At 40.2% G+C, this 26,834-nt stretch overlaps 4 protein-coding genes across 4 annotated transcripts; 2 read left to right on the plus strand and 2 right to left on the minus strand.

Annotated features, from left to right (window-relative positions):
• The first annotated feature begins 3,875 nt into the window (after positions 1–3,875).
• LOC120674786 lies at positions 3,876–9,802 on the plus strand. The gene is made up of 12 exons (XM_039955908.1): positions 3,876–4,391; positions 5,549–5,620; positions 6,972–7,034; positions 7,112–7,174; positions 7,265–7,327; positions 7,516–8,160; positions 8,251–8,424; positions 8,821–8,928; positions 9,023–9,215; positions 9,298–9,396; positions 9,497–9,568; positions 9,645–9,802. The coding sequence occupies exons 1-12, from the start codon at positions 4,179–4,181 to the stop codon at positions 9,800–9,802; spliced, it is 1,923 nt and encodes a 640-aa protein (XP_039811842.1). The 5' UTR covers positions 3,876–4,178.
• A 744-nt stretch (positions 9,803–10,546) lies between these two features.
• Positions 10,547–11,120, plus strand: LOC120674787. The gene is made up of 3 exons (XM_039955909.1): positions 10,547–10,630; positions 10,707–10,838; positions 10,930–11,120. The coding sequence occupies exons 1-3, from the start codon at positions 10,547–10,549 to the stop codon at positions 11,098–11,100; spliced, it is 387 nt and encodes a 128-aa protein (XP_039811843.1). The 3' UTR covers positions 11,101–11,120.
• Positions 11,121–13,793: 2,673 nt separating this feature from the next.
• On the minus strand, positions 13,794–14,505 carry LOC120674788. The gene is made up of 4 exons (XM_039955910.1): positions 14,361–14,505; positions 14,183–14,263; positions 13,893–14,082; positions 13,794–13,804 (listed from the first exon to the last, which is right to left on the minus strand). The coding sequence occupies exons 1-4, from the start codon at positions 14,499–14,501 to the stop codon at positions 13,794–13,796; spliced, it is 423 nt and encodes a 140-aa protein (XP_039811844.1). The 5' UTR covers positions 14,502–14,505.
• A 3,022-nt stretch (positions 14,506–17,527) lies between these two features.
• On the minus strand, positions 17,528–20,922 carry LOC120676893. The gene is made up of 2 exons (XM_039958226.1): positions 19,563–20,922; positions 17,528–17,896 (listed from the first exon to the last, which is right to left on the minus strand). Exons 1-2 carry the CDS (start codon positions 20,803–20,805, stop codon positions 17,892–17,894), a joined length of 1,248 nt encoding a protein of 415 aa, XP_039814160.1. The 5' UTR covers positions 20,806–20,922; the 3' UTR covers positions 17,528–17,891.
• Between the last annotated feature and the right edge of the window lie 5,912 nt (positions 20,923–26,834).

Consider the following 26,834-nt stretch of genomic DNA (forward strand, 5'->3'; position numbering starts at 1 on the left):
GTGAATAAATTTGAGAAGTACTCGCCACCACGATCTGACCTAACTCTTTTGATTTTTCTCTCAAGTTGGTTTTCTACTTCAGCTTTATAGATTTTAAAGTAGTGTAAAGCTTCATCTTTTGACTTCAACAAATAGATATAACAAAATCTAGTGCAGTCATCAATCAAGGTCATGAAATATCTTTTACCACCTTTTGTCAACACTCCATTCATTTCGCACAAATCGGAATGAATAAATTCTAAGGGTGCCAAGCTCCTCGCCTCCGCGGCCTTATGAGGCTTGCGAGTTTGTTTTGATTCAACACATACATGGCACTTAGAATTTTTGATAAAAGTAAACTTTGGAATTAAACTCAAATTAGCTAAGCGCATCATTCAACCAAAATAAACGTGACAAAGCCTCGAATGCCAAACATTTGTTTCATCAACGTTAATAATATTGTATGCAATTTTATTATAAACATCTGACAAAAAAAGGCGGAACAAGCCTCCGCTTTCATAACATTTTTCAATAAAAGTACCAAATTTAGACAAGATACATTTATTGGACTCAAAGACTAACTTAAAACCATCTCTACACAGTAGAGAGCCGCTGACAAGATTCTTCTTGATGGTGGGGACATGCTGCATGGACTTCCCCGAAGTAAACTTCAGATTTACCGTACCAACACCAAGAACACACGCATGAGTTCCGTTCCCCATCAGCAAGGAGGAAGTCCCGCTGACCTGGTAAGAAGAAAATAAAGAAGTATCAGCTCAAATATGAATACTAGCACCAGTGTCAACCCACCACTCGGGTGAACAAAAAACAGAAAGAACTGTAGGTAATAAATTACCATACCCCGATGTTCCGTCAAGCTCACTAATTACCATGTTGGCGGAGTCCTTACTTTTGCGGTTCAGACACTTTGCTGCAAAGTGTTCTGTACTAACGCACACATAGCAAGGTCCCTTCTTCTTCTTCTTGAAGGTGGTTGTCTACTTAGTCTTTGGTTGGTTCAGCGGTGGCTTTTTCTTATTCTTGTGGGAGTTATTCTTCTGAACAAGATTGGCACTTGAAGCACTAACAACCCCTTTCCCACGTATGTCCTTTGCTCTCGCCTTCTCCTCAACATCAAGAATCCCAATGAGTCCATCTATGGTGAACTCCTGTCTCTTGTGTTTTAGTGAGGTAGCAAAGTCCCTCCAAGAAGGTGGCAGCTTAGAGATAATACCTCCGGCCACAAACTTATCGGGTAACACACATGGGGACTCTTTGCTATAATTTTTGAGATATTTTGCCAGAGTATGTATTTCATGAGCCTGTTCCACCACAGAATGGTCTTCAACCATTCTATAGTCAAGAAACTGCTCCATCGCATACAACTCACTGCCGGCATCAGACACTCCATATTGAGCCTCAAGTGCATCCCACAATGCTTTGCCAGTTGGCAGTAGGACATAAGAATCCACCAGGCTTTTAGCGATAACACTAATGACGCAGCCTCGAAAGAGGGTATCAGCCTCATCAAACGCACTCCCTTCCTCTAGAGTGAACTGTTCAGCCTTACCCTCTTTTACATGCATCACTCTCAGCACTGTCAACCATAGTATAAGCCACCAGCACTGTCAACCATAGTATAAGCCGCTCTTACCAACATTTGTAATTGGAACCATCAAAAGATGGTGGTTTGATTGTTGCAGCAAAGCTAGATACCGAAAACCTATTAACAAATTCAAGTTTTTGGATTGTTAGATAACTAGGCAATTTTTGGTATATTTTAATTTCACATATTACTAGCAATTTCATTTTATAAAAGAGTGATAATGTGTGAACAAAATATGTGCTTGTGTTCATGTTATTCTCACTAATAAGCATGAATAAAATATTAAACCAGAATAGGCTTAGAGTGTACCCCAAGGCGGGACCAGTGCCGAAGGCACCGGGTGCGCCGTTACCAGCTGGAATAGACATTCTATTCGACTAGCCTTGCTTGATGTAGCCGAACGACGTCGATGCAGGAAGATGTTCGCAGTGTAGTCCCACGAACGGTCACCAGGAAGTAGACGAAGTAGTCGTTCACGCCGGGATGTAGACGAAGTAGTCGTTCAGGGAGCGAGCAGTCACATCAAGACGCTCCCCAAAAACCAGATTGCTCGCTATCCCGTGCAGGACCTTCAGCGAGCAGAGGTTCCAGAGGCCTGCTCTCGCTAGAGCTGTGCGCGCAGCGCTAGCGATGGGAATGGCAGAAAGCAGCAGAGAGAGAAGGAAGAGGTCTCCTAAGCAGGAGTACCTGAAGCAAGTGCTTGTGGTGTGTGGATGAGTGGAGGAGAGGCTGGTTTATATAGGCGTGGAGGTGCCTCAGATTCAACGAACCGCAATTACTGTCATCACTATCACGTTTATTGTCTCTGAATGCATTAAACAATGTTTATTGTCTCTGATTGCATTCAACAACAAAAACGTTCTCATCTCATTCAACAACATTTATTGTCTCTGATTGCATTCAACAATAAAAACGTTCTCATCTCAGCACGTCACGTCTGTCCGACCGGCCTCGCCACGCCCACGGCCCGGTGAGGCGAGCGAGCGCGTGCGTGTGGTTCACCGACCTCCTCTTACCGGCTTCACAAGTGGTGTACATAGGGTCCACCCTTTAAGTCGGTTGAGATCCACCTCAAATCCTGATATGGTATTAAGCAATTGATTCCGTAACATTTAATAGTGGATTTTAAATTTTTTAATGCATTGAATAGATTAAATGGGCCAAGCCCATAATTCCAACAGAGGATGCGAGGCCTAGGGCCGCGGCCGGCAGGGGAGAGGGAGGATGAGAAGGGGATCAGGGCGTCGCTCGTGAGGACGACGACCATGTTCGCTGGCTGCGGGAGCTCTTCCATCAGCGGTGTCGGGGAAGCGAGGCGTGAGGTCTTTTTTTTTTGAAGAACAGCCGGTGAATTGACTCCCATGTAGGTGGTGTTGCCTGGGAGCAACGCCGGAAAGGCATTTTCTGGACTTCAGGCCTTAAGGGCACGGCAGGCTTTAAGGTGGGACTGTGGAAGACAGAAGACAAAAAAAGTCCTTTATCTAGGTACCCTTATGTTAAGTACCACTAACTTCTATACTCTTGAAAAAGGAATTCACACATCTATAATCTCGTGTTTAGTTTAGTTTACCTCTGTACCCTTCCGTCCATATTCTGTTAAAAGATAACGGTAGATGACCCCTGACAGGTGGGACCTATAAATGAAAATGACCAGATTGCCTCTCTTCTCACCCATTACAGAACTCTTCTTCCTCCCCGCTGTACACGAAGCGACGACCTGCTGCCTCCCCTAACCCTAACACTGTAAATCCGCGCCGCCGGTCGCCGCTGGGAGCACGGATCTGCGCTCCCCACCGCTCCAGGCAGTGCAGGCCGAGCAAGGGGACGCTGCTGGCCGCCTACGCGCCGAGCGCCGCGGGAGGGCGCGCGCCGAGCGCCACGCGCCGTGGGAGGGTGCGCCGAGCCCCGAGCGCCGCGGGGGCCGCCGCAGGCCACGCGCCTCGGGGGGCCGCCGCTGCACTGCAGGCCACATACATGCTTTGTTTTTGTTGATGTTTGCACGCTTATTTTTTTTATTTTCATACACATCTTGCGGAGCAATTTAGAGACACTATTTAAGAAAGGAGAATGCTATCATGTATGTAGAATTGTTCACTGAAGAAATGGGTCGATTGTAGCCTTGCGGATTAAATGGTTGATCGAGGTGAAGTTGGTGTAAACTCGCCTACCACAATTTGCCTGACTGCTTGTAAAAGTTCATGAACCGATAATTCTATTTATTTATTTATGATTTTTGCTAAATATCTGTCGACAGATATTTTTTTGAAAAATCTGTCGAATTCTTGTGCGTGTGATTTGTGCTTTGAGATATGTGCTCTCTCTGTCTCGTTTGTCAGTCGTCAATGGTTTTGTGGTGTTAACGGGTTCGTCGCGCCTCACCCGAAACCCGTGAGCCATGGAAAATTTTGGAAATCACACCCTTTTTTTTCTCGCCGCACCACCGACTGCTCAGCTTCTCTGGTTCACTTATTTTATCCTCTTTTCTCGAATCTGCAGAGATTAGCCTCTCTCTCCCCTCTATCTCTCCCCCTCACAAAGTTGAAGCAGACGAGGTGAATCTGCGGAAGGGAGGAGGCTGACCGGCGCACGCGCCATGCCGGATGCGGCGCCAGCCCGTTGTCCTCCTCACCGGCGAATCGACGGAGGGGAGGAGGCTGACCGGCGGCGACGCGCCATGCGAGATGCGGCACCGGCCCGTCCTCCTCCTCACCCATACTTCCCCACCCCGCGGCTCTCATCACCACCGCCGGCGCCGCTCCAGTACAGCTCCCCCACTCCGTGCGCCCCTTCCTCTGTCAGATCTGAGGTGGGTTTGTATTGGAGTTTTTTGTGCTTTGTGTTCATCGTGAATGAATTGGGTGTGATTTGGTTGGCTTGTCTTGTGTGCTAGAAGTCTCATATTGTCATCTCATGCGGTAGGTCGTCAGAAATTTTTTGGTGCTATGTCGTCATGCTTTTGGGGTGGAGATGTGCCTGCTTTGTTTTGGATCCTACCTACTTGTTCGTCAGCGTGGTGGCTCTTGTCCCCTACGCTTTGCTTGTTAGTTGATCCATATTATTATCGATGTTGCAGTTATATCAGTTATATCAGTTAGTGGATCCTGGCTTCATTATTTGTCGTGATTTGGTAGAAGTGGCGGATTACTTTCTCCAGTGGTTTCTGGCTTAGATGTGGAGTTGATTGACTTGTCCATTAACTTGAGATTTATTAGCTGTGTGACATGATTCGATCTGTGGATAATATACATACTGTGGATGTCAAACGGAGGAGAGAGGGTGTTTGCCCCTGTAATTTGGGCGCATTCTTTTCCTTTTTCACAGGTTTTGTCCATGTATGTGTCATGTTTCCCAGCAGTTTAGTATGTGTGCTGGCAAGTAGAAAATGAATTATAAGTTGCATGGGCGTCTCTCCAGTTTCTTTTGATGCATGTCTAGCATGCAGAATTTGCTGCATGCAGAATTTGCTAATTCACTACATATATGTATCTGTGTTTTGATCTTTGTCCAATATCCAGTTCTGATGTTTACATCTGGTTTTAGTTGGTTGTTCCTTGTTTTACGATTCTGGTATGAGATATCAGATAATTGTTTCCAAATATGATTCAGTGTTTGTGCGGGGGTTTGGTGACTTTCAACTCGGTTCACAGGCTGATCCGTCGCTTGAATCTCTCATCTCTATAAATTCCAACCTAGATACCGTCGGTTCAGTACCTCTCTTTGCAGCTATTAACTTGTGCACCTCTGCTGTTAACTTGTGATAGGCTAGTAGGCTCAAATTTTGTATGTGTGCTCGGTTATTTGAGACCGGTTTTTGCAATTTCTCTGAGGTTTTTAGAACAGATAACCAGTGATTTGTATTTTAGACTTTCTACTAGAGTGTAGACACTTTGTTTTGTTTGGTTTGAATTTTTGACATCCAATAGGGCTGAAGTTTTGTCATCCAATAGAATTTTGAATGAACAGGACGAGAGGCGGCTGCCTGCTGCAGGGGGCGGCAACAAACACATCAGGCCTCTGCGCCCTCTAGCCAAGGAGGTAAGGCTTTTTGCTAAGTGTTTTTAGTTGTTTGATTAGTAATATTCGTTTTGCCCCCAAGTTAATTTTTCGAGTCGTGACTAGGTGATGATCGAGGTCCTAAAAGTTCATTTACATGATAGCTATTTTGTCTGGTTTTTATCTGTGATAGATGGTGTCTGGTTCTCTAGTACTAGTAGCCTAAATCCCTGCATAAACTGTATTGTTATCGCTTGATAGTTCAGTAATGGTTGTCACCAAAACATGATAGATCAGTAACTGTATTGGTTTGGATCTTTATAAACTGTATTTCGGTAGCTTTTTTCTAGGCTATGTGTGACATGATGTTGGTCCATCGGCTCATCTATCTGTCATACCACTGTCGAATTCAGCCTTTTGGTTAATAAGAAGACTGTTTCTTTTGTTTCATGACGCACTCAGTTATCCACCACTGCATTATCAATTATATGATTTTCTACAAACAATGCTATCATATAACACTTTTTGGTTTTTTGCAATGCTTTTTGGTTAATATTTATTTTTTATCCCAATTTGCTCTGGAATCAGCATTTTTTTCAGTCATCTTTATGTCTTAAAAATCACATGCATGTGCTCTCAATGCTTCTTCATAATTTTGCCTTTTGACACTTCTTTTTTTGTTCGATGGCTGCTTGTGTCACTAAATGTTCTTTTTTTCATATTAGCTCATTTTAACCATGCACTTTAGAAGCTAGTTCTATTCATTCTGAATTTGGAGCCACAACGAACAAACGTGGCCTCTGAATTATTGCTGTATACAGTTGCATTATCTATAAATTCTGAATTTATTTATGGAAATCATATCAATTTTGACTCCTTATTGTGGTCAATACAAACATACAGGTTACAGTATTATCTCTTAGTGTTCATTCTGATTCATCTTTTTTATATTTCTGCAATATGTTTTGTAATTATTTTGTCTGTATTGACAAAGCTAGAAAACTTGCACAAGTTTTTTTGTGTTACAGGTTTTATTGTGTTACACCTTTGCACACAGGTGCTTCTAGACAATTTAAACTTCAAGATTACCACGAAGAAACATGAAGTCACCTTCAAGCTGTTCAAGACCAAGTAGTTTTGTGTAGTAGGAGTTGTGCTGCTATGTAATTAATTTTTTTTCGTAAATACATTTATATTTTGTATCCTTGAATTGGTCGCCTTTTATGTAATAATGAACATATTGGGTATTTTGGTTGAGCTCTAATATATTAGCTTGTTATAATTGGTCTCCTTTTATATTTTGTATGTATATCTAATTTATTTATATTCTAGATCCTAATTTTTTTGATTGTATGTATAACTAATATTTCTTGTTGCTTTAATTTGTTTTTAGATGCCTACAATGATGGGCAGTGAGAACAACCATTTTGTTGATTATTGTTATGATGAAATGATTGTAAGTTACAAAAACGTTTCCCTTTTTAATTAATGCAATTTAATATCTTGCTTTGATGTGGCTTCTTTTATAATTAGGGTCATGGAAATATTGAGGATTGTGAGCTTGATGAACTTGTCTTTGAGTTCTACAAGAAAGAGGTATTTTTGTTTGTGGTAGTTTTATGTATATGCCTATACTTAACATATCTACATTTGTGGAATTTTTTTTGTTTTGTTTTATTATTGCAGAAAATCAAGCAACTAAAGAGCAAGCTTACACCAGCTGAGTTGAATGTTATTGTGAATGATAAGGTATATATATATATATATATATATATATATATATATATATATATATATATATATATATATATATATGTATGTATGTATGTATACATATATATATGTATATATATATTACTTTTAATTTTTAGCACTAGTACTTACTGTTTTATATCTATATGTAATATATATATATATATATATTAAATTTATTGCAGAAAAGTCTTGGTATAAACAAGCATGAAGTAAAACATGGTTTCAGTCGTGTATCAGCAAAGTATTTCAGTGAAGTCATTGAGGCATTAATCCCTGATCAGAGAAAGGTGATATCTGATTATGGCTTTGGTAGTTTACTCATGTATGAGAAATGTGTGGTTCCAACAAAATTTATGCTCACTCATCAAATTGATGTCCGCACATCTGAGATAGTTGTGAATGGTAAATTCATACATTTCAACAAGGTGTCAGTCCACAAAGTGCTTGGCCCTCCTATTGGTGGTGATCCTTTGATTGTTGATTGTGAGGCTGGCAAAGCTTTTGTTTTATCCAAGTTCAATCTGACCAAGCTACCACCTGTCAGTTTTTTTGGTGACAAGATAAAGAACAATGAATCATTGCCTGATGATGATATGTTTATTTGTTTCATGATGGTTGCCTTATCATGCTTCCTCTGCCCCGATCCTAGCGTGTATCCAAGCACCAAATATATGATTGCATTCAAGGATTTAAGTCATTTCCAAAATATTGATTGGTCGTTATACATATATGAATGGTTGATTGGAGCAGTTCAAAAATTCTGCTTTGGTGTTGGGAAGTCTTTGAGATCTATCCATACTTTTGGTGGATGCTCATATGTCCATGTTGTAAGTATTACCATGTATTTTATTTGTCTCTTATTTTTAATATTCATTAATTCATATAGTATTTTTACTTGCTTATTCTTTCTTTTCAAGGTCTTATATCTAGACTGCCTCAATTTTGGTACTTTTGATGTCACTCGAATGACTCCAAGAATCTTGGTATGGAAAGGTTCAATGATCAAGCATTATTCTGATTTAGATGAGTTAAATGCGTACCAATATGGCAAAAGATGTTTTCGGGATATTATTGATACTTTGTATTGTGAGGTAAGTATTATCCTGTATTTGTTTGTATGTTAGAGATATACGGTTTTAGGCTTATGTAGAAATAATCATTTTCATGCCCTGGATCTATGTCTTGCATAATCTGATGCAATGTCAGGGCATTGCTTATTATTCTAATTTGATTTTTGCACATTCATACTGTTGTCTATTCTTATATACAAGATCAAACATCATATTAATGCAATTAGTGGCTGAAAATGCTTTATGTGCAAACTAGGAACTGAGTTTCAGTTTTAGCTATCCCCCTTTGTAATTTTGCCTATTAAAAATAGGGTACCGAAATCAGAATTGGATGTGTTCTGGTAGATTAATACTTGTAAGCACAAGAAATCTTTATTTATGTTTTTATTTATTATTTTTTTGCTCCTCTTTTTGTAGACAAATGATGTTGATTATAATGCTTCTGAGCACACTTCGTACACCCCATCGGCTTCTGGTTTCAGATCAAGACTTGAGTGTTTGTTTGGTAGAATGTTGAATACAAAGGTACTGATATTTTTTCATTTTTTATGATGAATATCACCACCACCTCCTGAGATTATAATTAATATTTTTTACAAGTTTGTATGTTTTTTAATAGCAAATTGATGGAATTTGTGGTATATTTGATGCTGATTGTACTAAGATCCCAAGGAAGCAACAGAAACATTCGGAGAAGTTGATATTTCAGATGCTTAATTTGTTTGCTGAGTTCATTCAAAATCCAAGTAACAAAGCTAATGATAACACTAAAGAAAAGTTTGCCACCACAAGTGTTGTTAATCCTTTACAATGTAAGCATGTTCAAAATCCAATTGTTGTTAATCCAATTTTTTAACACGGTAATATTTTTAATGATGTTTTCTTTTTGTAAAGGTGCAAACGTTAAGACTCGTTGTAATGCCAATGATGCTTCTGCATCAAAGCCTACTGCTATTGATGCAATTTTTGGTGTTTTGAATTGTCCTACACCAGGTAAGCTATAGTTTTTGTTAGGTTTTTTAGTATTCAATTTCTCAGCACATGCTGTATTTGTTAAAAATATTGCACCTGTTTTCTGTTGCGTCATGTATAGGTTTTGTTTTATCCACACCTGGACTTATTACGAAGCGGAATTTGGACATGAATGATGTTTCATCTGCTCATGGTATGAATTTTGTTATGCCCTCTTTTCCAAGTTTTTATATTCATGCTACTCCTCATCTGGTGTTTTTGTTTTTCAGATTGCCATATCATGAAAAAGCTTAAACCATTGCCCCACCCAAAGAAGATGGCCGGTAAATCTCTTCTCTTTGACCTTGACCCATGTGGAAACGACGTGGACACAACTGTTCATGTTAACAAATGTCGCAAAGAGGTTTGTATTCCTGCTGCTATTTGATTTATATGAGTTGCGCTATAAACTGTCAAATGTGTTGATTCTGTATGACGATGTCTTATTTTTTCTTCAGAAAGTACCAGATATAGTTATTCTTAAAGAGAATAATTTTCAAGATAAGATTAGGAAAATGTGCACTATAAATGCTGAATTATATAACAAGGAATTCACCACTGCTAAAGGGACAATCCCACGCGCAAGTAAATGCAATGCAGCAGACAGAACTAATATTGACAACAAGGGCTCTTCTATGTCTTTTGTGGATGACAATGATATTTGTCCAATTGACGTTGATGCATCTGTTGCTGGTGATGGAATGACTAACAAAAGTGTAAGATTTCCTATAACTGCACAAGAAAGGAAGAATTACACAGTTATTTGTAAGCTTGCATCAAGTGCCCAATATGCAAAGTAAGTTCTTCTATATCTTTACATTTTTATTTATATTCTTTGTTGTAAGCTGAATTTTGTTTTATTTGTGTTGAAGGTGTGTTATTGTTGATATTAGGGGCTGCATCTTAAACTTTTTCTCTCTTGGTGACTCCATGGCCCTGGATCATAAAGTATGCACCTTTGTGGTGAACTGCATTTGCCGGAAATTCTTTTTGGATGAACATCCTACTATTTCTTTGAAGCACTATTTCTTTTCCTGTGTCTCTGTAAGTATTTTGATACTGCTATTTTTTTTGGAAGCTTAACAATTGAAGTATATTATTCATTATTTTTTTGTGCCACCAGGTTGTATTCATGAGCGACTCTGATGACTATTCATACATAGAAAGATGCTTCAATGGAGCTGCTTCTGTGCTCCCTTTGCCTCTGTGTGAACTGGTAATTTGTATCTCCTTAAATAATGTTCCTATAGCACACCCATGAATATTTATGCCAATTTTTTTTCTGTTTGCAGCTCTTCTTTCCAGTGTTATATTGTGAGCATTGGTTCTTATTTGTTGTTGATTTGAAGCAAAAAATATTTCTATTTCTTGATTCTTATTTCTCCAAGGATGATGATTATTTAGTTCTCACAAGAAGGAAACTTGTAAGTTTATGACTATGTATTTGATTTGAATTTCGAGCTGATGTAATAAACTTGTTATTATATTTGATGTTGTATGATATTGTTTGTTTAGATACCCAGGTTTTGTCATGCATGGGATATGTTTGTTGGTTCTAATGTTGATTTTCAACATTTCAAGATTGTGTACCCTCGTGTTCCAAAACAGAGCAATACATATGTTTATGTTCTTATGCTTTTTATCTTCATTGATTTCTATGACATTTTTCAAAATCTTATAGTTTGAAATTTGCTCGTGATGTACTATTTGTAGAGTTGATTGTGGAGTGTTTGTTATCAAATTTATGGAGATATGGCATTTTGGAGCTGATCTACGCAAGGACTTCTCAGCTGAAGATATACCCAATATCCGGATTCAAATTGTCAACGATCTTCTAATGAGTGAGCACAACAAGGCTGATATAGGGGTTGTTACTAATTTTCATGGTCAGGTAAGTATTTTTGTAATTTTTTATTTGCTTTTGGTTAGTCAGTTAGATAGAAATGTATTTGATGTGTTTCTTATCTTTGACTTTTTTTGTAGGTTTGACTCTCCACACATCAGGAAGTAGCCCACAAAGCTGTTGGCTAGCATTTCTTACACAAATAACACATTGTATTTTTGTGACAAAAAAATACCGCTGTCTTGTTATTAGTTGATATAGTGTTCTAGACAAAAAAAACTTACGAACTTTGGGCTCGAAATCATTGTAAAAGCTTACATATTACATACATAGCAATCTAGTACAATCTATGAGAAATTCATCGATAACTATGAATTTATCAGCTCCACCATGTTTTCTTTGTAGCTTCATCCTGTTTCTTCTGCAAATGTATTTGCCTTGTTTGTGTTGCTTTTTTTTTGTATTTTGCTGTTGTTGCACCTGCTTTACCTTTGGCTTGAGTTGTTGCTGTACATGTTGTTGTATTGTGCCCTGAACCGTTGCATTTTTGGCAGTTATATTTCTTCTTTCCACTCCTCATTTGCTCTGCTATTGGCTTTTTTATTTTGTTTGATTTTGATGGTCTCCCTTTTGTTGCAGCAATATCTGGATCTTTCAATATTATGATTGAGTTTGTCTGTGGGTTGTTGATATTTGTTGCACCATTTGATTGTTCCTTTGTCTCTGGTTGTTTTTCTGAATCCATATTCTTTAATTCCTTTATGATTCTGTCTATCTCTTTGCTGAGGTAGCTGTATCTTTCTTCTGTTTTTGATCCCTCTAAGTTCATTTCCGCTGCCATGAGTGAAAGATTATTGTATCTGAGAGCAGTAGCCTCTATAGGTAAGTTTATTGGTCTGTTGCAGAACATCTTTTGCTCCTTCTTTCTCCATCTATCTATAATATACTTCTCTGGTATCTTGCTGATGTCATTCTTTACCATTACTTTCAGGATGTGGCAACATAACATACCATCTTTTTGGAACTTTGCACAGATACAAGAGAATTCTTGATTTTGTTGATCCACAGCCACTATGTATGTTCTACTTCTGAACTCTTTGAATGGATGATCTGGTGTTGTGTAAACTTTGTAGAGCTTGCCTTTCTCCAACTCATCTGCTTGTAGTTTAGTCGCACGCCTAAGTTGCCATTGGAATTTCTTGAATATTTTCAAGTTATAAGCTTCCTGTGCTTGTTGTTCTATGCAATAGTTTGACCACAACTTAGATTTTTTTCTTGATGTTTGTCTCATGATCAGCTTGTCTCTCATTGTCATATATTGTCTCTTTAATTCTTTCATACTCTTTTAGGAAGCTTGTAATGCTGTATTGAGGACCGACATTTCTCTTGTATCTTGCATTTGTAGCTTCACTTCTTGATGTTGTATTTATGAATGGATAGAATTCCTGCTTGAACCATATCGGTGCCCATGTCTCTCTAGTGTTGTATATATCCTGGAAATACTTTATGTGTTGTATCTCATGCTTTTGTATCATTTGTTGCCATAGTGTCTCAAATTCTTCTTTTGTCAATGAGTTGTCTATAATGTCTTTGAATTCCTCTCTAAGATTTTCTTTATCAAGGCGCCTACCACATTTCAATTCAGCCTTGTACTTGATGTGAAACACACAACTTCTGTGACTGGCATTCGGAAAAATCTGTGCTATTGCTGACCTCATTGTCCCATCTTGATCTGTCATGACTGAGATGGGTTCTTTGCCACCAACTGCTTCCAGGAATGTTTGGAAAAGCCATTTGAATGTGTCAGTGGTCTCATCAGAAATTAGTGCACAACCAAAGATACAAGTGAGTCCATGGCCCGTGATACCAGCAAAGGGCGCAAACGGCATGCGATATTTGTTTGTCAGGTATGTGGTGTCAAAACTCACACAATCCCCAAAATTTTGATAGTATCTGATTGATCTTGGGTCTGTCCAAAATATGCACTTAACCTTGTGGGTTGAGTCCACTAAAAACCTGAAATAGAAACTTGGATCTTCCTCTTTTTTCTTTGTCAAGTACATGAGCGCTTGCATTATGTCATTCTGATTTGTCTCTCTACTAATTTTACCTCTGTAATTTGTGATGTCTTTGTCTCTGTAGGGTGTTGCCCCAAGACCGCCACGAAGAAATGATAAAAGGTACATCATTTTTTTGGTTGGTATATTGCATTTATGTAGTGTCCTTATCTTCTTCTTTTCCTGGTCTGTCATATTTTTATGTGCTCTGAAATACTTTGTCCCTGGACTCATTAGATGATTGTGCTCTAGCTGCAGCCTTGTAACTCTCCATATGTCTTTTCTTTCTGATATTACCATACAACACTTGTAGTTTGTCTTCACTAGCACATTTGTATCTCTTTCTGCAGTTATCTCTTCCTCTTGTGTGTTGCCCTCTTTTGATGTGTCTTGCATCCCTTGTCTGTTGCATTTGTAGGTGATTCTTATGATCTCATTATTTCCTTTCCTGCTTTGTGTCCGTGTATGATGAGCTATCACTATTGCAAATCTAGCCAAATAACCATAGTAATTGAAGAATTTATGAACTTCACTTGATGTACTAAATTCCATCCCCTCAAGCAGAACATATTGACTACCTATTTCTGAAACTTTCTCCTGACTTGATGCTATTCTTTCATTTTCCAAGAAGTTTTCAACATCTTCCTCTTCAAGTTGTTCTGTTTGCTGATCTTGAGAAGTATTTTTGTTTGTATTGTTCACAACATCTTCTTGTTCTTGTTCATCTTCTTCTTCTCTTTCTCCATGTATTTGCTGCCTCATGCCTTCCTGTAAGTTGATTGTAATATTTATATCATCTTTTTGAGTATGGACTAAATTGAATAAGTCAACAGTTCTGTCATTTGATTCAAAATACATAAGACCGTACCTCACTATGTTCTATACGCTTGAATAGGTCGATGTACCAGTGTTCCTCAAGTTCTTCCTCGGTAGGATCCAAATTTTCAATCTGCATAAAGTTCAGGTTATTATCCCCCATCTATTTTTTTAAGCTCTTTCTCTATGTTTTAAAGTTTCTCACAACAGCATAAAGTAGTTTTCGTTACCTCACTGTTGCAGTTCAATGTGCTTGCCTCTTTGTTGCTTGTGTTGTCACACTCGTTTGATGGCACATTCGATTTGGCAAATGTGTTGCCATATGTATAATCAGTTGTTTCTTCACCTATCCTGCTTGTTGTAATCACCATGTTGTTCTGCCCAATAGTACTCCCACTTAGTGTGCTGTCAAACTGTGAACATAAGTACTAATTTAAAAAATGATAATAATTTACCGCAAAATAATATGGCTCTGTTAGAATTCTTGTAAAGCTGTCTATAGGTGCATCCATGAGATATGTTGATTGTTCATCATTTATACTAGACATGTTTTTTGTTGTCATCATTTGACGAAGCATTTGACTACAACTCATTTGAGAACTATCAAAAGTTGAATCAGCCACCTGCATGAAATTACTTTCACCTACAAATAAATTACAATCTTTAGTACAACTGAATATAACAAGATTTTTCAACTATGTAACAAATTCACAAGACTATTGAAATTAATTCAGATGCCAAAGCTATATATCCATAACTGTTAGCATATCAAACCAAATTTATAGAAACAAGAATTCATCTTTGTTGAGGTCCCAAAATCTATTTTTTTTGTACCTGCATCATAATTTTGCATTTGAGTACAGTTTATCTCCAGACCTGCATATGTTGCCTCAGTTTCCAGTAACCAATGGTTTTTATGTCAGTTCCAGGTATTTCAAATGTGTCGCAAAATCCCAAAGATACTAATGCAGCAGTAGTTTAAAGTACCTGTTGAATCTGTCTTCCTTCAGTGATATGTTTTCCTGATCATAATCTGTTGCTCTTTGGATTATGTTTTCCTGTAATTTGTCATGTCTATCCTTTTTTGTAGGTTCTGTCATGAAGCATATATGTAATGCACTTGCATGTATATTATGAGATTCCAATAAAACTAGATATACACATGCAGCATCAAAATCAAAATCGTTTACATTTACTAGCTCTTATTATAGTGTTTTTGTTCTTTTGCTTTTACTGCAATTAATCCCTGTTCCAAGTTTATTTATGTAATATAAAACAACATATGCAATTTTTTACAAAGTTCAATGTGTTCATGCAGGGAACCCTAGATTAGTAATTTTTTGGGGAACTTGAGACTGATCAGAGGTTGCAAAGGAGAATTACAAAGGAGGTAGGGAGAGATTTTGTACCTTTTCTGTAATTTTCTTTCTGGATCTGCTTGCTTGCCTTCTCTGCCTCCATTGTTGTGCCCCTGCGTGGAGTTTTTGCGTCGAAGGGGTTAGCCCCGTGCTCTCTGTTTGTTTTCTTTCTTCTTATTCAAGAAAACTTCCTTTATAAGCTTTGTTGGGTTGTTGTTGGGCTGTTGTTGGGCTGTTCTAGGCTTTTTCTATATTTCTTTTGCTGAAATGTTTCTGATTGTGATCTTTAACAGTCAATATGGGCTGTTGTGGGCTTTTTGTGTGCTTCTTTTTTATGAAAACATTCTGATTGGGCTTTTTCTTTATTTTATTTTTTTTATTTGATGCTTCTTGTACTATATTATTTTCATGAAGAAAATGAGAGACTATAGTTTATTTGATGATTTGATTCTTCTTGTACAATCCTTATTGGGTTATGGGTTATTTGTGCAATCCGTTAGTTTGTGTTGTCTGTTAAGAAAATCTGATAGATTTTTTTGTCTAAATCTGTCAGTTTTTTTTTGCCTACGTGTCAGTATATGATATGTTGAAAATTTGACAGATTTTGACAGACAAAATCTGTCGCCAGATAACTAAACAGACCCTTTATTTATTTACATTACTCTACTACTGTTATATTTCAAATTTAAAAAAGTTGCTTCATATGAGGACAAAAAAATGATATACGGGCGGGCTGCACCCATACATCACCTCCAACTGTTTAAATGGTCACAAGGGTATACAGGTTAACATTAAGTTTACAAAAAGGTATACAGATTAAAAAACTCATGAGGGAACACCTCCTTCACATAAGAGCAAATATGTCTTTTCCCAACTCCGTTAGCCTCCATTAGTGCTCATTCCATCCAGAAGGGTATAGAGGTAAACTAAACTAAACGCGGGGTATAGAGGTGTGAACTCTGTTTTCAAGGCTTCGCCTAGGCGACAAGGCGGTGGTGGATCGCCTCGCCTCGCCTTACCGCTTTAAAAACATAGGGTGCGAATTTTTTTTTCAGGGATATGGAGGTAAGTGGTACTTAACATAAGGGTATCTAGGTAAAGGACTAAAAAAAGAACATTTCCGACCTCTGCCATTACAAGGATCCACATAGCATAAAAAGAAAACAATAAAAAGTGATGAACGAAGACTATTGCGCCTAAATCTGTTTGGATGTTTATTTTTTGAAGCAACTGTTTGGATGTCCTAAGCTACTACTCTCTCCGTTCCAAATTATAAGTAATTCCAAGAATTTTGGAGAGTCAATTTTTTTTAAATTTGACTAAATTTATGTAACAAGATAATAACATTTATGATACCAATTAAGTACCATTAGATTCTTTATTAGCTATATTTTCATAATATAATTATTTGATGTCAAAAATCTTTATGTTTCTCTGTATAATTTTAGTCAAACTTTAAGATGGGTTGACTCTTCAAGATTTTTGGAATGACTTATAATTTGGAACGGAGGGGGTATATTCATGTTCCTAATACTGGCTGGCGGGGGAGAGGGACGACGAAGGGGATCAGAGCGTCGCTCGTGAGGACGACGACCATGGACACTAGCTGCGGGAGCTGTTCCATCAGCGGTGCGCCGGTGCCGGGGGGAAGCGAGATGAAGGACACCGGTGATTTTTTTTTTAAGAACTGCCGGTGAATTGACTCCCGTGTAAGCATAAAAAGAAAACGATAAAAAAAGAAAACGATAAAAGTGATGAACCAAGACTATTGCGCCTAAATCTGTTTGGATTTCCTAAGCTACTATATTCATGTTCCTAATACTTTAATTGACATGGTAAGAACATTAAAGATTCACGTAAATTTTTGCATTCTGAATGTGGTTTGTAAGCAAGATACTACTTTACTAGTAGTACCAATATTTAGCAATAACCACCAAAATTTATAACGGTAGTGACATGTGACAATGGAAAAATTGCTTTGCCAAGCTCGCTCGGCTATTTGATCATCACATGGTATGCAAAACGGGAAGAAGGTTATCAGAGTCAAGCGCGACAAATATTACTGGCGACGAACAAAAGAGCAGATCGGCTGAAACAAAGCATAGAGGGCGACATTCATGACGGATGTCTTCAAAATGCCATCTTAGTCCAACGGGATAAACATCTCATCACGAGCAAACATACATGGTTCGCCTGAAATCTGCATTATGTGGCATGCCCTACTGTCTTGGGAATGTCATCTAATTCAGAAATGTGCAAAGATAAATTCTGCAACAGCTTTGTCTGAATTAACTCATACGAAACAGGAAAAGTGCTCAGTGAAGATGCACGGCATTAGTGACCCAGAAACGCAAGGAGGTGAGCTGATCTGTGATGCTATCTTCTCTGACCAGTGACTACTCACTACCCTGAAATGTAGAGAAAAAGGACTTGTTAGCACAGTTCTAAGTGCCTAGGAATAAAACATAGGTTCCTGTGAAAGTAATAAGGCAATTGGTAAGTAAAACCAAAAGTAGATTGAAAACAGAACATTGATCCCATGTACATAATATTTAAAAATTCAATAGTGCTAAAGAGCATTCATAGTGTAATTTCAAGGTCTAAAGGTTTTCTAGCAACTCATTTGATTGGAAGAAATTAATGAAAAGGTACAAATTAAGATAGACAGAATTATGTCACATGGGCAATTGCTTAACAAAAGCATCTTTTACACAATGAAGATTATTACTTAACTAAAAAAAGAACTGCAAAGAAGAGTAATTAACGCATAATTGATCATATCAAAGTTTATTGACGCTATTAAATCATTCCATCTAGATTTCTTTCACCATCTAAGTACCCAAATGGATAAAATAGTATTGCAGCACTGTACTCCTTAAGTATTTGCTAAAACTCAAGGAAAAATCATTTATGGATTGAGAGTCATCAAATTGGCACACAACTTCTCTAGCTTCTTGTGAACGCCTCCAATTTCTAAGTTCTGGGTCAAAGTGATTTTCTTATCTAGCTAACTTCCTGAATGGAGATCCATAGCTGATCCGAAAAAAAGGCAAACAAACATAACACAATAAGGTACAAAATGGAAGGGACTCATAATTATTTATGGCAAAAGTTCAAAACTTTCATCAAATGAAGGTGGCCATGCGTTCTAGTTATTGAGGGAGAAATTGGCAATTTCAGGAAGTAGCAATTTATTTCAGACATATGTTTGCACCTTACATATCAGCATAATTCTCATAGAAACAAAATGGAAAAAAATAATTATTGTTTTAAAATAGCATCATTAGTATTCAAGTTGCAAACGCTCCCTCCGTTTTTATTTAGATTTGTCCTAAGTCAAACTTGGCTAACTTTGACCAAATCTAAGAGTAACAACAATACTAACCTACCTATGCACTATCAACATATATTTCATGGTGAATTCAATGTAACAAATTTGGTGTTGTAAATGTTACTATTTTTTCTACAAATTTGATCAAAGTTGGATAAATTTGACTTAGGACAAACCTAGTACAACATGTAAATAAAAACAAAGGGAGTATACAACTAGTGTATTTGTATTTGGCAGATTTCAGACATATGAAACACATAATTATCACAAAGGAGCTGAATTATGGTAACAAATATACAAAGTTGGTAAGAGAAAACCGAGCTTAACATTGCTGTCTTTTCCTAAATATTCTAAAATTAGTGTCTTGAATCAGCAAAAGCTAAAAGCCTCAGTTGCACACTTAAAACAAACCCTAGAACCCATGAAACTCAAAATTTATGAACCATTTTAGCTACCGAGCAAACAAAATAAGCACAACGTACAGTCCCTTGAATCCAAGCAGCAGTCAAACAGCAATGAATAATTCAAAATCTATCAGTAGTAAGCATCAAACTCCTCTTGTTTAACAAAATCCAAATCTAGGGAGCAAAACTTCCATATCAAAGCATTAAACAGGCATGCTACTTTATACCATAACAGATTACAGATGTGCATGCATCAGACCATTTAGATAATCATACGGAAAAAAATGAATAGCATGAACAAACATGGCACAAAGAGAGAAGGGTGGCTATGCAAATCACCGGAAAGTTCATCTTGTGGAGCGAGGAACTCAGGTGGCCATGCCAAGGTGTAGGCATACATGGGGTCCCCGTACTCCTTGCCATCTTCCATCGCCAAGCGCTCCAGCTTGCCAGTCTCCATATGGAACGAGTAGCGCCCATATCCCCATGTCTTGATGAAAACCTTCCCGGTGTGGGCATAGTCGACATCGCTGAGCCAGGTGCAGATCACGCGACTCATTGGGTCCTTGGGAAGCCCAGGCACGGTGTCGAGCACCTTGGTTATGCACATCTCCCTCTCCATCAACCATCCCCTATCGCTGCACCTGGCCTTTCCACGCACCCAGATCTGCAGATCGTCGTCCTCCAAGATCGATGCCATGCACAGACGGCCGTCCTCCGGCATCTCCCCGACGCGGTACTTGTTGTGGTGGTCCCCCAGGACGGCAGGCACCGGCATGAAAGAGAACTCCAGCGTGCGAGGATCCAGCTGGAGCAGGCGGCTGGAGTTGCAGATGTGCCAGTAGATGTTCCCAGCCGCGTGCACGCAGCGGGCCTCGAACCACCACGGGTCGAAGTCGACGATGACCCCCTCCGCCCGCGGCAGCGCGCGCCAGGCACAGTCGCCGTCGCGGACGGTCGCGACCCAGGCGCGCGGGAGGTCGCCGTCGACGGTGATGCAGACGGCGTCGAAGGAGAGCCTGCTCGGGTGCGCGCGCGAGAGCACGGCGACGCCGATGACGCTCCTGCCGCCGCTCCAGCGGTCGCCGGGCAGCGCGCCGCGCGGCGGCGGCGGGAGCAGCACGCGGCGGCTCGACGCCGGGTCGACGGCGAGGATGCGGGGCAGGAGCGACTGGGGGCGCGGGTGGTGGACAAGGAGGACGAGACCGAGGTGGACGTCCTGGATGGAGAGGCCGCGGGCGGCGTTGGGATTGAGCTTGAGGGAGAGGAGCGGGGAGGCGGCGTCGAGCGGGACGAAGACGGCAGGGTGGTGGGTCTTGTCCGACGTCGGCGAGGGGGGCGGCTCGGCCGGGTTCAGCGGGTGGAAGAAGTAGCCGAGGAGGGGCGGCGCGCGCGGGAGGGCCCGGGAGGCGGCCCGGCGCCAGCGGTGGCAGGCGAGCGCCGCGCGGAGGAGGTCGGCGGGGGCGAGGCGGCGGAGGATGGCGCGGAGGGTTTCCTCCGTGAGGTCGGCGACCGTCGTCCCCCTCTCCGCGGGCGCCGGCGGAGGGAGGGCGCCGGCATGAGCGCCTGCACTCATGATCATGGTTGGTGCCCAATCGCCAAGCGGGAGACGGGGTTGCTCAGGCGAGGGGAGCGGATGGGAGGGGAGGGGAGGTTTTTGGTCGGGGATAGAGAGGGAGGCCGACAGCTGGAGACCACTACGCCCACCTCTCTCTCCGCCTGCTGCTGCTTGTGCAAAACGACACGATTAGGAAGCTGCTTTCCGTACGTTCAGTTCAGGGTTTCAGCCGTTCAGGCTTTTGGAACGAGGCAGGAAAAGAGAGTAGTATTTGTGAGAAGTGTTTTCAAATTTTGAAACACCTCGTATATTCATGGTCCGTCACTCCATCTTAGATATAGCTGGATCTTCAAATTTATATTCACTTAGGGCACGTGCAATATATATTGTTGACTTAGATTTTTAAATTTATATCCACTTAGGGCACGAGCAATATATATTGTTGAAATGGTAAGTAAGACTGATACCAGCCAAAAAGTAAGAGCAAAGTTAATAAAACCACCGACCGCCGGCCGCAAGATTGCCATGTCATCACACAAATAGGAGTGGTGGTGGTGGACCCCGCCATCTTTTAAGGCTTCTGGTGAATAGCAGTTGTGAGAAGCAATAAGAGAGAGGCAACTTGTGGGGTAGCTGCCCATCGACATATTTCGCCTGTTTGTTGCCTGCGCTTCACCAACCGCCCGCTTCTTTCTCTCTCCTATTTTCTCTCTCTTTCCCATTAAATTTTGTCGGCTCTTCGTCCTTTATTATACTTGCTCTAAATAGCTAAGTGAAACTTCACAATGCTTATATTTTGGAGTGGTAAGCAAGGTGGATCCCGCTAAGATTAAAAAAAACACCTTACTTCTCAACCTCTCGTGATAGGATGGCCGGGTACAGAACTCCAACAAAGTGGGTCCCGTAGACATATTCTATTTTATTGCTTATGGCGTGGTAATAAGCTTATAGTCTGGTAGTAGTTCCATCCAACTTCCACAGTGCTTATGGCCTGGTAATAAGCTTATAGCATTTATTCCTTACTACCTGGTTTTTCACTACATTATGAATGCCTTATAGTCTATTTGGAAGGGCTCCAGCTCCTGCTACTGCAGAGAAGTCGTTTTGAAAAATATTTTGTAGAATAACTTCTTCATTTTCTCACGATTGGATAGAAGCGATCTCATGTCCAATATATCCTTGGCTATCTGGCTTGTTGTTTAGTTGAATTGTATAATTTCCCTTAATTTATAACTTTAATTTATATAAAACAATAAAAAATAGGTAAATATGTTCATGCGTTGCTACAGAAGAAAAAAATCATCCCACTCGCTTAGCCTAATAAACATGGTTTTAACTCATGCCGCAACTCTGATTTATGATCAAACCGTACCAATTACTCCAAAATGGGCTTAATTATAAAAATTGAAAATAAAGATGAAAAAAATACTTAGAATATTACAGGAAGGCAATCTTGGTTTGAAACATTTTGAGATTTCGTGCTCTAATTCTAACATTGTCCCCGACTCTACTTCGGGATGTCTGTCACCCTCGTGCATGGTGCTCTACCAAGGTATCTGGCTTGTGGAAGCCAGGTAGAGTGCGATTTTTGGTAAGCCGGCAATCGAAGCGCAGAACAATTTCGGCGGGTGGGCATGCCGGCACCTTAGGGTGTGTTTAGTTCATGAAAATTTTTGAATTTGGGTACTGTAGCACTTTTATTGTTATTTGGTAATTAATGTCCAATTATGGACTAAGTAAGCTTAAAAGATTCATCTCGTCATTTTTAGTTGAACTGTATAGTTAGTTATTTTTTTCAACTATATTTAATGCTCCATGTATGTATCCGAAAATTTGATATAACAGATACCATAGGAAAATTTTTGGAAACAGGGCCTTAATCGGTGCTAGCGCGTGCATGCGGATCCAGAAGATGGTGGCCCATTAATTCATGCCCAAAAGCAATTAAAACTTAAAAGTGCTACGAATTACTAAGTTGATCCTCTAAAAAAACTAAGCTGCAGGCACATTAAAGCGGACGTCGAAGCTTGAAGCAGAAGCTAGAGACCTGCCATTTGCTGCAGTCTTTTCCAAATGTTTTTCAAACACTTCAAAATGTTCTGAAAAGTTTGAATTTTTGCAAAACTGTTTGGGAACAAATTAAAGTGTTCTAGAAAATTTTCTCCACTTTTTGTAAATGTTTAGTTAAAAGTTCAAAATGTTCTGAATATTTGTTCTGGAACATCTGTTCTAACTTCTTTTGGAATATTCAATTTTTTTAAATGTTTCAAACATTTTAGAATGTTTGAAAATAATTTATTTTGATCTGAATAAATTGTTCTAGAGTAAAATTTTGCATCATTTTAATGAGTGTTTCGAAAAAATGTTTCCGGCTTTTCTGAAAATTCTGTAAATATTTCAGAATTGTTTCTAAACAATTTAAAGTGTTCTAAAAAAATGTTGACCAAAAAGTTCCCAAAAATTGTTTCAAGCTTTTCTAAAAACTCTCAAAACACTTCAGAATGTTCCAAATGTTTTAAGCATTTCAGAATTGCTTGAAACAATTCAAAATGTTCCAAAAAAAGTTCCATCTAGCCATTTGAGATTTATAATAAACATTTACGTGAATAATAAAATTGCTTTCAAACAATTTTGCTTTAGGTGAAGCTGAAACCAAAATAAGCTGTACCAAATATATAATTTCATATGGACATCAATGCAAACAAAAGAGGACTGAGTAAACGCATGATAGTTCTTTAGCAACGGAAATAAAAAGTAGATGGAAATGGTAAAATCCGTATGTCTTATAATTAGAGTCAAGGAACGTATTCAGGGCTTCCCATACTACACTTTGAACAAAGCTAGCTAATTGTGCTCAGGACAAATGAATAATGGAAGGCGAAAGTCTAATCAAATTACTGAACTGAACTCGTCTACTGGAAGAAGGAAACAAATGAGAGTAAATGAAACATACCTAGCACTTTGTTTAAGCTAATTGAAGAACAACACCAAAACGAGTACAAAATGCGAATCTGGATTACTTTCTGTTCGGAAATTTTAACCAATGAATTGCCGAATAACCATGAACCGAAGAACTGAAGAGAAAGCAGAATAAAAGAGAGAGACGTGTGCTGAATATGGGCCCATCCTCCCTAATGGGCTTTGGAACGGAACGACAGCACAACACAGCACATCGAAGGTTTATGCGACACGACGCCGCGCGGCCGCGTGCGAGGAATAGAATTAAAATCTCTATCTCAACTATGAGAAAAACAAAGATACCAATTTGTCCTAAGATAAGGTATCTTGTTTTTTACCCAATTTGTGGCCCTCACGCTTAAATGCTTACACATTCATCAGATTTTAATGCTCTAGTATAGGCTATATTTACATACTCCCTCCATATTTGAAGAGAAAGTCATTTTGGACGGTGACACGATTTCCAAAACTTCTTATTTTTCTAAAAATATTTATCGCAAAGTGATATATTTATATTTTTATGAAAGTATTTTTCAAGACAAATCTATTTGTATGGTTTTTGTATTTTAAAACTCAACAACTCAAAAATTTTGATTGTACATTACCATTGATGATCCTTATAGAAGCACTATAGATCACAATTTGAGGTGAAATTAGTTTATCATGGGAATGTAGGGTTCGTTAACTGGATGGGTGCAAACTGAGGTAGACAAGGGACTAAAGTCTCATACTCCCTCCATCTTGAAATACAAGGCATTTTGGCTTGTCCTCAGTTAAATTGTTCTAAGTTTGACCAAGTTTATAAAAAGATTAACAATATTTTGAATGTCAAATGATAATAATTAGATCCATTTTGAAATATATGTTCATAATTTACTTAAAAAATGTGTTAGATGTTAATATTCTTCTCTATAAATTTGGTCAATTTTAAACTATTTTATCTAAGGAAAAATTGAAATATAAGTGGACGGAACGAGTACGTGGTTCGAAGTAATGATAACAAAACAAAGAGAATGCCGTAATAACCACTAAATGAGACATGAGATCCTTAAATTAAGGGACAACTGAAGGTGCAGATGAGAAAGACAAAAGGCTCCTGTTGCCAGCACAAATGGCCTCTCATCTTCAACGCATGTAAGCACACAAGGGATAACAAGCAAGCGTGCTTTACCTATTCCACATTCATCAGCAGCATTTTCTTTATTCTTTAAACACTCTTTGAATTCATGCAGTTCAGAAAAAATCAGATTTGCATGGTAGATAACAATTGCCTTCTGAAATATACACTACTACAGAATACATCATCGCAAACGCCCCATCACCGCCGGTTTGTTTTGAACCGGCGGTGATAGTCTATCACCGCCGGTTCCAAATGAACCCGGCGGTGATGCTAACATATCACCGCCGGTTCGTAATACGACCCGGCGGTGATGCTCGAAGCATCACCGCCGGGTCGTATTACGAACCGGCGGTGATATGTTAGCAGCACCGCCGGATTGTAATATGACCCGGCGGTGATGTGTTCTCCACCTATTTTAATTCTTCTCACCTCTCCCCTCCCTTCATCCCACCGCCGCCCCCACAGCACATGGCGGCTCGCCTCCCGCCGCCAGCCCACAGCGCACGCAGCCCCTCTCCCTTCATTCCTTCTCCTCCCTCTCATTCCCCATCTCCTCCCCTCTCCCCTCCTCTCCCTTCTCTCCCCAGTGGCGGGGAGATCCACGTGCGGCCAGTCGGCCGCCGCGGGAGCTCGACCGCGGGCCTGCGTGGGAGCTCAGTGCGGGACATCCACGCGCGGGAGCTCGACCACGGCCATCGTGGGAGCTTGACTGCGGCCGGCGCAGGAGCTCGGCGCTTGCGGCCAGATCCACGCCGCGGCGGCCGTCACACAGGGCGCCTCCGCCAACCCTTCCCCTTCCCTCTCTGCTCCTTTCCCCTGTGGCGGGAGCGACAAGTGCGGCGGCGGCGGGAGCAGCAAATGCGGCGGCGGCGGGAGCGGCGAGATCCGGTGCGGTGCCATGCGAATCGACCTCTGTGAGGTGCGGTGCCCCTCCCCTCCCCTCCCCTCCTCACGACTGCCCCTAACCTCACCTCCCCTCTCTTCCCCTGCAGGTAGGGAAGCGGCGAGCACGCGGCGGCGGCACGGAGCAGGGTCCGGGGGCGGCGCGGAGCGGGCCCAGGGCGGCAGCGGCGAGCAGAGTCCACTGCAGGAGGGCTCATGGGGCGGCGACGGGCTGGGAGTAGCAGGAGGGTCAGCGCCTCCTCTCTGCGGTGGTGGGCAGCGAGCAGCAGGAGGGCCGCCGCCTCCTCTCTGCGGCGGTGGGCAACAGCGAGCAGTAGGGGACCGCCACCTCCTCTCTGCGTCGGCGGGCAGCGAGCAGCAAGAGGGCATTTTTTTTGTTTTGGGACAGGTTCAACACCGCCGGTTGTGGAACCGGCGGTGATGGCCCTCCTTATCACTGTCGAGTTAAATCCAACGCCCCTCAAAACCGGCGGTGATGACCATTTTGAACCGGCGGTGATAAGGGGCGCTGGAGTAGTGATATCTCCTATAAATATATCCCCCAAAAGTTCTCCTATACTATTGACCATTATATTCTTTTGTGAATTGTATGCCATTGGAAAATTTATGTTACACTTAGCAATTATACATTTAGTTTTAGTGGTTATGATATCGTTGAACCAATTTTCTACTGTGAAGGAAGAGCCAAATCTACCATCATACTCAGAGATCCTTAGTTTGAACTATAAATCATAAATATTTAGCAATTGGCAGGGGCGAAGCCACGTTCAAGTAGCCTGGTGCCCATGCACCAGGGTAGCGGAAAACATTACCACTAATTTGACTTAAATTTATCATGGATTGCTGCAAAAGTTTACAGATTTCTTTAGAAGTGCACCACGGTAATCTTAGCGCTAGCTTCGCCACTGGCAATTGGTAATAGAAGGAGTTTCCTGTACATGCTAAACTGGACTACCTCTTACCACTTTAAAAATCAAAATAACATACTAACAAACTGAATCCTTCAGTTATTGAACATAAGTAATATACTGTAATGACGGAGCAACACATTGTTTGGTTCTGAAATCCAAAA

This window comes from Panicum virgatum, chromosome 5N (genome assembly GCF_016808335.1).
Source record: "Panicum virgatum strain AP13 chromosome 5N, P.virgatum_v5, whole genome shotgun sequence".
Taxonomy (NCBI): Eukaryota; Viridiplantae; Streptophyta; class Magnoliopsida; order Poales; family Poaceae; genus Panicum; species Panicum virgatum.

Coding starts and splice junctions, on each gene's coding strand:
- LOC120676893 (XM_039958226.1), bottom strand. CDS start 20,805: ATGATCATGAGTGCAGGCGCTCATGCCGGCGCCCTCCCTCCGCCGGCG.
- LOC120674788 (XM_039955910.1), bottom strand. CDS start 14,501: ATGGTGATTACAACAAGCAGGATAGGTGAAGAAACAACTGATTATACA. Junction 14,264..14,360: donor CATTGAACTGCAACAGTGAG/GTAACGAAAACT, acceptor AACTTTATGCAG/ATTGAAAATTTGGATCCTAC. Junction 14,083..14,182: donor AGCGTATAGAACATAGTGAG/GTACGGTCTTAT, acceptor ATCAACTTACAG/GAAGGCATGAGGCAGCAAAT.
- LOC120674787 (XM_039955909.1), top strand. CDS start 10,547: ATGAGCGACTCTGATGACTATTCATACATAGAAAGATGCTTCAATGGA. Junction 10,631..10,706: donor CTTTGCCTCTGTGTGAACTG/GTAATTTGTATC, acceptor TTCTGTTTGCAG/CTCTTCTTTCCAGTGTTATA. Junction 10,839..10,929: donor TTCTCACAAGAAGGAAACTT/GTAAGTTTATGA, acceptor TTGTTTGTTTAG/ATACCCAGGTTTTGTCATGC.
- LOC120674786 (XM_039955908.1), top strand. CDS start 4,179: ATGCCGGATGCGGCGCCAGCCCGTTGTCCTCCTCACCGGCGAATCGAC. Junction 4,392..5,548: donor CTTCCTCTGTCAGATCTGAG/GTGGGTTTGTAT, acceptor TTGAATGAACAG/GACGAGAGGCGGCTGCCTGC. Junction 7,328..7,515: donor ATGTTATTGTGAATGATAAG/GTATATATATAT, acceptor AATTTATTGCAG/AAAAGTCTTGGTATAAACAA.